Source organism: Peromyscus maniculatus, chromosome 21 (genome assembly GCF_049852395.1).
Source record: "Peromyscus maniculatus bairdii isolate BWxNUB_F1_BW_parent chromosome 21, HU_Pman_BW_mat_3.1, whole genome shotgun sequence".
In the NCBI taxonomy this organism is placed as follows: Eukaryota; Metazoa; Chordata; class Mammalia; order Rodentia; family Cricetidae; genus Peromyscus; species Peromyscus maniculatus.
In genome coordinates, this window is record NC_134872.1 from 7,662,419 (window position 1) to 7,673,334 (window position 10,916).

The following is a 10,916-nucleotide window of genomic DNA, read 5'->3' on the forward strand; positions in this document are numbered from 1 at the left end:
CAGCTTTCAGGATATGGGTCTCTCCTTCCACTGTGGGTGGCCTCCAGGCTCCAACAGCAAATGCCTGCAGACTGTGAAGCCATCTCGCCAGCCCCCCAGCCCAGCCCACATTTTATTTTTTATTTTGTGATAGAGTTTCACGAAGGTCCTGGGGTTCTTCAATTCTCACTCGAACCCAGGCGGGTCTGGAACTTTTTGATCCTCCTGCCTCAGTCTCCTCAGCAGGTGGGATGGCCCAGCTCAAGTATCTCTTAGTTGAGCTTATTCCTGGAACTTTCCTTGCTTTGTCTCTTTGGCGTACAGGTTCCCCAGTTCCCAGTTCAGCCAAAGACACCAGGGTAGGGGATTAGATCCCATTGCGGGGGTTTCAACCCTGCTTGGGGAATCTGGTTTTGACCAACCACAGTTAACTGGAAACTTGTCACCGACTGCCATCTAGTGGTGATTTGAAGAACTGCCCTGGGTCCAAATTCACTTCTTGTAGCTCGCTGGCAAGAGGTGATGGAATTGTTAGACCTCTGACTGTTCTGGGTTCAGTGAGTCACCGGCTGTCAGGTTGTTCAGGGCTGGGGAGGGGGAGTGTGGTCCAAACAGACAGTGATGGGGTCTGGGAAAATGGCTCGGTGGGTAAGAGCTACACAAGCATGAGAACCAGAGTTAAGATCATAGCATCCAGCCCGGAGGACCGTGTGCACCTGCAATACCAGAACTGGGGGTGGAGACGGGAACCTTTGCAGACCAGTAGCTTAGCCAAGAAACGGCAAGCTCCAGGTCCACTGAGAGACCCTGTGCTGAGGGAATGAAAAGGAGAGAGACCATTGACGCCTTCCTCTGCCTCTAGGGTCTCCATGTATGTGCACCCCCCCCCCACCATGACTAACAGTTCGCCTTCACTCCCAAAGGTTTATGTTATTTTTTTTAAAGATTTATTTATTATGTATACAGCATGTATGACTACAGGCCAGAAGAGGGCGCCATAGCTCATTACAGATGGTTGTGAGCCACCATGTGGTTGCTGGGAATTGAACTCAGGACCTCTGGAAGAACAGTCATTGCTCTTAACCTCTGAGCCATCTCTCCAGCCCGGTTTATGTTATTTTTTGAGACAGGGTTTCATTATGCAGACCAGAACTCTCTCTGTAGAGCAAGTTAGCTCCCAACTCACAGAGACTGACCAGTCTCAGCCTCCCAAGTGCTGGGACAGAGGATGAACCCCACCATATCCAGCTTCTAGCTTTTCCACCCCCCCCCCCCCAATACATGGTCTCAAGCAGCCCAGGCTGGCTTGAGATGTGATATGTAGACGAGGATGACCTTGAACTCCTGATCCCCCTGCCTCCTATTGCCAATTGTGATTCCAGACTGATAGCTCCACCATGCCTGCGTTTAGCAGATCAGGAAGGTATTGGGAAGAATGTAAAGGCGTGTTTTAGAAAGACGACCCTATTGTCCCACTCGGCATTAGGGCTGCTGTGTGCTGGGAGTCCAGAAGTGCGTGGAAGGTACTGGAGAGGATGTACCGCATCTTCTTCCCGTTTGTTTTTATTATGTGACCTGGACACATCCCTCCCTCCCTGCCTGCCTTTGTGTCATCCAACTGTGACAACAGTGGGTGCAAGGCTCTAACATATCACTTCAACATAAAACATGTGCCAGGAGAGTGGCTCTTCACTGACTACAGGTGCTCACCAGCTCTCAGCAGTCAGTTTTGAAATAAGGGCTCGGGCTGGAGAGATGGCTCAGAGGTTAAGAGCACTGGCTGCTCTTCCAGAGGTCCTGAGTTCAATTCCCAGCACCCACATGGTGGCTCTGTAATGAGATCTGGCGCCCTCTTCTGGCGTACAGGCATACATGCAGGCAGAACATTGTATACATAATAAATAAATAAATCTTAAAAAAAGAAAAAAGAAATAAGGGCTCTTTAGGGGCCTGGAGAGATGGCTCGGTGGTTAAGGGCATGTGCTGTTCTGACCTGGGTTTGGTTCCTGGCACCCCACCCTGGTGGTTCACAATGCCCTGTAACTCAGCTCCAGAGAATCCAATGGCCTCTTCTGACCTTCCTGGGAACTTGTACTCATATACACATACTCACATCCTCATATACACACTGACACAGAATTAAAAGATAAAAATAAATCTTTAAAGTGAGGTGGCTTATTAAAGGGGTTACCTTCAATCCTAGCACTCAGGAGACAGAGGTATGTGGATCTCTGTAAGTTCCAGGCCAGCCTCATTGACATAAGTTTCAGGGTAGCTGGTGCTATATAATGAGACCCTGATTCAATCAATCTTTTTTTATTTTTTTAAATAACTCTTTGGGCTAGGGATGTACTCAGTAGAGTGCTTTTCTTTCTTTCTTTCTTTCTTTCTTTCTTTCTTTCTTTCTTTCTTTCTTTTTTTTTTTTTTTTTGGTTTTTTTTTGAGACAGGGTTTCTCAGTGTAGTTCTGCGCCTTTCCTGGAACTCACTTGGTAGTCCAGGCTGGCCTCGAACTCACAATGATCCACCTGGCTCTGCCTCCCGAGTGCTGGGATTAAAGGCGTGTGCCACCACCGCCCGGCTTCTTTCTTTTTTCTTTAATGATTATTTTTATTTTATGTGCATTGGTGTTTGATATTCATGTAAGTCTGTGTGAATGTGTTGAATCCTTTGGAACTGGAGTTACAGACAGTTGTGAGCTGCCATGTGGGTGCTGGGAACTGAACCTGGGTCCTCTGGAAGAGCAGTCAGTGTTCTTAACCACTGAGCCATCTTTCAACCCCATAGAGTGCTTCTCTAGCATGAATAAAACCCTGTTTAATCCGAAGCACTGTACAAACGGGATATGATGTTTGCTGTCCATCTTTCATCTCAGCCTCCAGAGGGAGGAAGATCAGAAAGTCTGGATCATCCTCAGCTAATAGAGAGTTGGAGGCCATCATGGGAGAAAATGTTTGGGGATAAAAGGCCTGGGGAACGGCAGAGTGGGTAAAGTGTGACGACCTGCATGCGACTCCACGGAACCCACAGAAAAGCCAGGCCTGTGGCCCACACACATCTGTAATAACATCTGTCATCCCAGCGCTCTTACAGGAAGGTGAGAGGCGGAGATGGGAGAATCCTGGAAGCCCACAGGCCAGCTCACCTGAGGATGCAGCTGCATCAAGGAAGCTGAGGCCTCACCTCAAACAGGGGGAAGGTGAGGACCACTCCACACGCAAGGCACCTGTGGGCCTGCACTCACACGTATGAAGGCGCACATCCACAGAAACACACGAAGTCCAAACCAAGGGCAGCGAGAGGGTAAGGAGAGGGCCGGTGGTTAGGAGAGGAACCGGCTCCTGGCTCCTCAGAAGACCTAACTGTGGTTCCCAGCACCCTTGCTGGGCAGCTTACAACTGCCCGTAGCTCCAGCTCCAGGGGATCCAAGGTCTCTGGCCCCTGGGGGCACCTGTACCTACAGATGTACACCCCCGTGCAGACACATATGCATATATATAATTAAAAACAACAAGATGGGGCTGGAAAGTTGGCTCATTGGTTAAGAGCACTAGCTGCTCTTCCAGAGGACCCAGGTTCAGTTCCCAGCACCCACACAGCAGCTCACAACCACCTGAAAGGCCAGCTCCAGGGGATCGTATGCCTCTGACCTCTGGGTATCTGCACTGATATTCATATAATATTCTCTCTCTCTCTCTCCTCTCTCACTCTCTCATACACACACTCATAATTTTAAAATAAATCTTTAAAAATAATTTTAAAAAATGGCTGGGTGTGGTGGCTCACGTTTATAATCCTTGAGGGGCAGAGACAGGAAAATCTCTGAGCTTGAGGCCAGCCCGGTCTACATGTTGAGTTACAGGGCTACATAATAAGACCCTGTCCCCCCCCCAAAAAAAAAAAGAAAAGAAAAAAAACACGATAAAAATGAAATATCGTTTGGAAAGAGTACACATACACATACACATATATCGTGAGGTAACCAATGATCAAACAGGCTGCATCCCTGCCGCTCCCATGCATATTAACTCAAAAACCCTGAAGAGGCAAGTTGATTGAACAGATCCGGAGGCCAGGAAGGGAGGGCTCCGCCGTGGGTGAGCACTGCCCCACTTCCGGGTCAGTTTGTTTTGCGGTACAAAGGTGGCCAGGAGTCCATGGTGCTGATGGAGGAGCACTTGCGGCGGCCGGCCAAGGTCACAGTCCTGGGGTCCTTGCAGAGCATGTAGCTGTGCTTGACGATGAAGGGAAGGGGGGTGAAGTGCAGGATCATGCGGGAGATTTGCAGGAGCAGGTACAGGTAGCCCAGGTCCTTGAACTGATCCTTGATGGCGCCGTGGATGAGCACCACCATGGTGAAGCTGAAGAGTTCGTAAGTGATGATCCACAGGGTGTAGATGATCAGCCCGATGAACATGTTCTTGTCGAGGCAGAAGAGGAAGAAGCAGCTGACAATGATGGTGATGATGGACAGGCCCGTGCTGATGTCGTGCCTGTAGACCACGGCCCAGGATGAGACCTTAGAATCTGTGTCCAGGTAGATGCTGTATTTGTCTTCTGAGAAACCAATGTGTGTTATCTGATTCAGCTCAAAGATGAAGAACTGGATGGTATTGAGGATAGAGAAGATGCCCGCCATCACAGCTATCATCCTGGTGTTCATTTATCCTGGACTCAGCAGGGTAAGTCCTGAAGGAGAAAATCAGGGATAAACATAAGAGGCGGGGTGGGGGTTGGGATTTAGCTCAGTGGTAGAGCGCTGGCAAAAGCGCAAGGCCCTGGGTTCGGTCCTCAGCTCTGGACAAACAAAAACAAAACAAAACAAAACAACATAAGAGGCAGAGCTAGCCCAGGACAAATTCCCCAAATCACTAGGCATAACTTGGGGATTGAGGAGCAAAGATGATCTGTAGACAAATTTTTCTTTGGGCTGCCAGCTCACAAAAAAATGACACAGAGACTTATTAACTATAAAAGCTTGGCCTATAGCTTAGGCTTGTCCCACTAGCTCTTATAACTTAACCCATTTATATGAATCTATGTTTTGCTTCAGGCTTTTTATCTCTCTTTCATCTTGCACCTCCTGCTTCCTCTCTGTGTCCTCTGGCTTGTCTGTCCCGCACCTAGATTCACATCCTCTCCTTCTCTCTCTACCCGGAAGTCTTGTCTAACTTCTTCCTGCCTAGCTATTGATCATTCAGCTCTCTGTGTTAAACCAGTGAGAAGGCGCCTTGGCAAAGACAACACCTTCACAGTGTACAAGAAGGTTATTCCACAACAATGATCCATGGAAAGGCAGTGGGCCGAGAATCTGAGCTGTGGTCTAGCCTAAATAGCTGGAACCACATTGTTAGGACACGGAAATGCCACTGGCTCTGTGTGTGTGTGTGTGTGTGTGTGTGTGTGTGTGTGTGTGTCTTCAAGTAGCTTCCAACTCTGTCTTCATGCCAGGGTCTCTGTAAGGTGATGGAGAGTTCTGTAGGGTGGGAAGATAAGGGTTTGCTGTGTGGTGATCCTTCTGTACTCTGTGACTATGTATCACTCTCATTGTTTAATAAAAAAGCTGATTGGCCTATAGCAAGGCAGAATAAAGTTAGGTGGGACAATCAAACTGAGGACTGGGATGAAGAAGGGTAGAGTCGAGGGAGGTGCCAGTGAGACACCAAGGAAGCAAGGTGCTAGGAGACAGGTAAAGCCATCAGCCATGTGGCAATACATAGATTAATAGAAATGGCTTAATTTAATTGTAAGAAATAGTAATAAGCCTGAGCTATTGACTGAGCATTTATAACTAATATAAGCTTCTGAGTAGTTATTTGGGAACTGGCGGGTGGGACATTAAACGTCCATTCTCAGCCTGGGTTACAGGAGACCCTGCCTCAAAGCAAAATAAAAAAATAACAGGGACTCATCTATCAGGGGCTTGTGTGGTCTTACAGAGGAGCAAAGCTCAGCTACCTGTAAGTCCAGCTCCAGGGGATCCATCTTAATTTCTTTTCTATTGCTGTGATAGGATGCCATGACCAAAGCCACTTACAGAGGAGTTTATTTGAGGCTTGCAGTATCTGAGGGGGAGTCCATGACCATCCTGTCATATCGGTAGGCAGGAAAGCCTGAGCAGTAACTGAGTACAGCTTACATCTAATCCACAAGCATGAGGCAGAGTTTACTGGGAATGGTATCCATCTCTAGTGACGTACTGTCTTAGTTTGGGTTTCTATTGCTGTGCAGAGACACTATGACCATGGCAACTCTTATAAAGAAAAACATTTAATTGGAGTGGCTCTCTTATAGTTTTAGAGAGTCAGACCGTCATCATCATGGCGGGGAGCATGGCGGCATGCAATCAGACATGGTGCTGGCTACATCTTCATCAGAGGGCAACAGGAAATCAACTGTGACACTGGGAGTAGCTTGAGCATAGGAGAACTCAAAGCCCGCCCCCAGAGTGACACACTTCCTCCAACAAGGCCACACCTCCTAATAGTGCAGCTCCCTTTGGGGGCCATTTTCTTTCAAAACACCACGCGTATCTTATCCAACAAGGCCGTATGTGGGGATGTTAGTGAGAATGGCCCCATGGGCTCATACGTTTGAAGAGTTACTCCCTAGATGGTGGAACTGTTTGGAAAAGATTAAGAGATGTGGGCTCCATGTCCAGCGCTACATAATCGTGCTGTGGCAGCACACGTTGGTAATCCTAGCACCTACTAGGTAGACACAGGGAGATCTTAGGTGGAAGGCCATTCTTTTTTTGTTTTGTTTTGGAGACAGGGTTTCCCTGTGTAGCTTTGCGCCTTTCCTGGAACTCACTTTGTAGACCAGGCTGGCCTCGAACTCACAGAGATCCGCCTGCCTCTGCCTCCCGAGTACTGGGATTAAAGGCGTGGGCCACCACTGCCCGGCGAAGGCCATTCTTTATTATACAGCAAGTTTGAGGCTGGTCTGAGAGACATGAGACCCTGTCTTTCCCTTCATTCCACCGTTACTCCAGTTACAACGTTACTGTTTTTGAGATAAGGTTTCTCTATGTAACAGCCCTAGCTGTCCTGTGGCTTGATTTGAAGACTAGGCTGGCTTCAAATTCAGAGATCTACCTGCTTCTACCTCTCAAATGCTGGGATTAAAGGCATGCGCCACCAAGCCTGGCTGGTTTTTTTTTTTTTTGTTCTGGTTTGTTTTTAAAGGTTTATTTTTAGTCGTGAGTATGCGTTGGGGACAGGATATGGGCAGAGTGCAGGTGCACACGGAGGCCAGAGGCATTGGATCTTGTGGTAGTTTGGATGAGAATGGCCCCCATGTTTGAACTGGCCCTCTGTTGGTGGAACTGTCTGGAAAGGATTATGCAGTATCTTAAGTTACTTTTCTATTTCTGTGATGAGAAATCATGACTTAGAGAAAAGAGTTAGTTCATTGGGGCTTACAGTGTCCGAGGCTTGGTTAGAACCCGTGACTTCATGCACACTCAGCAGCATTCTAGCAGCGGGGCACGGACCCAGCTCTGTATTTTCTCCTTTCTTTGTATTTTTGTTCATTTATTCTTTGTTCTCTTTTTCTCTTCTTTTTTCAAGATAGGGTTTCTCTGTATAACTCTGGCTGTCCTGGATCTTGCTCTGTAGACCACGGTGGCCTCGAAATCAGAGATTCACCTGGCTCTGCCTCCCGAGTGCTGGGATTAAAGGTGTGTGCCACCACCGCCCAGCCTTAAATTTTTTTAATTATATGTATGTGTCTGTCTTCATGTGGGTGTTGTAAGCTGAACTCTCTACATGCCTATCCTATGACTGTGACGACCAGGCTAATTAATAGACACCTGCAAACTCATAGGGTTGTCACACTGGCTGGTGACTGACAGACGAAGTCAGTAACTAACAAAGCCGAAGATGGAGCTGGACAGAGGGGGGCTTTCAACCGCCCCTGACCGGGTGGGCAGCATGTGAAGAGCACGTGGTCATCTCCCTGGTTGGGTGAGGGACAAACACATGAAGAGTTCCTGCTTCCCATAGGCTTAGCCCATGATAGCCAATTAACCAGTCTCAATGGAGATCCTTCAACCTTTGTTCTGATTCTGGAATGGCCTTATACCCTCGACACACACACACACACACACACACACACACACACACACACACACACTCACTCTCCAGCAGGTTTAATGTCTTCTTCCTCCATTAGAAGCCCCTTCCAACTCTCAGGAGCCCCCTCTTGCTTTCCTCAATTTTAACCTATTTTATTTAATATTTAATCTATTTTATTTTATGTGTGTGGGTGTTCTTTCTGCATGTGTCTGTGTACCATGTTCATGCCTGGTGCCTGTGGAGGCGGGAGAGGGCATCAAATCCCCTGGAACCAGAGTTGTAGTTGACTGTGGGTCTCCATTTGGGTGCTGCGGGTCCAAGCTGGGTTCCCTATGAGAGCGGCGAGGGCTCCCCGATCTTCCCGTCTCTGCACCGTCTCCTGGCCCTGGAGAAGATCTCTCTCTTTTTCCTTCCTTCCTTTCTTTTTTCTTTTGCTCTTTCTTCCTCCCTCCCTTTCTTTCTTTCTTTCTTTTTTTTTTTTTTTTGTTTTTTGTTTTTTGTTTTTCAAGACAGGGTTTCTCTGTGTAGTTTGGTGCCCGTCCTGGAACTCACTCTGTAGCCCAGGCTGGCCTCGGAACTCACAAAGATCCACCTGCCTCTGCCTCCCGAGTGTTGGGATTAAAGGTGTGAGCCACCACCGCGTAGACCCCCCCCCCTTTTTTTTTAGTACAGAGTTTCTTGTATCCCAGGCTAACCTTGAACTTGCTATGTAGCTGAGGATGATCTTGAACTTTTTTTTTCTTTGTTTTTGGTTTTTCGAGACAGGGTTTCTCTGTGTAGTTTTGGTGCCTGTCCTGGAACACTCTCTGTAGACCAGGCTAGACCAGATCACAGGGATCTACCTGCTTCTGCCTCCTGAATGCTGGGGTTAAAGGTGTGCACCAGCACCATCACCGCTGCCTGGATGATCTTGAACTTCTGATCCCTCTGCCTCCATTGTACTGGGGCTAATCAAGGGGAAGTCAGTCTTCTTGCTCAGGGTAAAGATGCTTCAACAGGCCATCCTGGATTACCTCCTTACTAGTCCTCTCTCCTCTTGGCTCAGCACACAGACGTGAACTCCGGTGAGAGGGGAAGGAAGGGGTGGATAATCACTCACAGGGAAACTTGCCTGCACTCGGACTGCTAGATTTTATTTATTTTATTGTTATTATTGAGACAGTCTCACCATAGCCCAGGCTGGTCTAGAATTAGAAGCACGCATCATACATACAGTTAAAGAGTCACACTTGAAGACATCCAGTAGTTTCCATTCTGAGCTGAGGTGTCCTAGGTAGTGTTTGCTGGTGCTTCCTGGTGTGATAGCACTTAGCCCTGGTGTTCAGAACCCAGGCTGCAGCGAAGTCACGTGATACAATGGGCAGGCGCTGCCAGAAACACTTAGGATACACTACACATTTGATTTTGAGTTGATTTTTGGTAGCAATGCGTTCAGAAACACGTAATGGCTCCATGTGGGTATTATATAACTGATGTACTGTTGCCAGATTTTCTGTGATCCTCTCCATCAGTTATGTGGCCTCATATAGGGTAATAACCCACTGTTTAAGAATCTGGCCTCTAGAAACTCTAATCCGGACAGGGGATGAGCCGTTGGAATCTGGGCCTGACTTCTCTCTGATTGGAGCAGAGTCCTTTCCAATCAGTCAGAGCAAAGACACACTGCCATTGATCTCCTTCAACTTTTCTCCACACTCGTGGATCAGGACAGGGGCTCATGTATTCCAGGTTGTCCTAGAACTCCCAATACAGCTGAGGGAGAGGCCATATAGATTGCAGGGACAAGATCAAGACAGAGCCTGAGTTGGGTGGGCACCTTTAATCCCAGCACTCGGGAGGCAGAGGCAGGCAGATCTCTGTGAGTTTGAGGCCAGCCTGGGCTACAGAGTGAGTTCCAGACAGGGGCAACACAGAGAAACCCTGTCTTGAAAAACCAAGGGAAAAAAAAAAAAAGACATTGGGGCACTAGTGTGGGGAATTTCATACCTTAACAAACAGGCCCGTAAGATTTACAGTCTGACCCTAGTGACTCATGACATCATGCATACGTAGCCAATCCAGAAACAAGGAAGTCACACTGTAAAACTTATAGTTCAGGAAAACAGTGAAATGTGTGTAGAGTCACGAAGATAGGCATTTCACCCAGGCTCTCCACCTAGAAAGACCTAATGTTTTTTAACTGCCATCCAAAGAGCTTCCTGTTTCCCAGCTGAGCAGTGCCCTCTCTGGGAAGACGCCTGTTGTAGCTTTTACAGCACATTTCAATATATCCTCGGCCTCTGTCCTAGAATCCAGTAAATTCTCTTACCTCCCATGCACCTGGCCTGGCTGGGGTCTCCAAAGACAACTTACCATACCTGGCTAAGCTTCCTTTTTTTTTTTTTCTTCTTTAAATCGTTTTTGGCCTGATGTGGTGGCACATTCCTTGAACCCCAGCACTCAGGAGGCAGAGGCAGGGGGATCTCTGTGAGCTTGAGGCTAACCTGGTCTATGTAGTGAGTCCCAAGCCAGCCAAGGCTGCATAATCAGATCCTGTCTCCAAACAAAAATTATTATTTTTATCTCTGTGTGTGTGTGTGTCTCTGTGTATGTATGTATGCACAAGTGTGCAGGGCCCACAGAAGCCGGAAGAAGGCATCCGGTTCCACTGGAACTGGAGCTGCAGGCAGTTGTGAGGTACCTGATGTGGGTGCTGGGAATCAGACTGTGGTCCTCTGCATGAGTAGCAAGCATTCTTTATCACTGAACCATCTCTCCAGCCCTCTTTTATTTATCCTTTTACATTTGTGTGTGTGTGTGTGTGTGTGTGTGTGTGTGTGTGTGTGTGTGTGTGTGTGTGTTGGGGCCAGAGCACATGTGA

The 10,916-nt window shown here is 47.8% G+C and overlaps 1 protein-coding gene across 4 annotated transcripts in view; it reads right to left on the minus strand.

The window, feature by feature from the left end:
• Positions 1–3,934: 3,934 nt before the first annotated feature.
• Positions 3,935–10,916, minus strand: part of Tmem217b (transmembrane protein 217B) — a 34,019-nt gene continuing 27,037 nt past the window's right edge. The window contains exons 1-2 of one of the 4 annotated variants that reach the window (XM_076558415.1): positions 9,070–9,118; positions 3,935–4,667 (exon numbers count right to left, since the gene is read on the minus strand). In XM_076558415.1, the coding sequence (XP_076414530.1) occupies positions 4,099–4,641 (543 nt within the window). In that variant the 5' untranslated portion in view covers positions 4,642–4,667; positions 9,070–9,118 and the 3' untranslated portion in view covers positions 3,935–4,098. The other 3 variants (XM_076558413.1, XM_076558414.1, XM_016001628.3) reach the window with 3 other exon arrangements.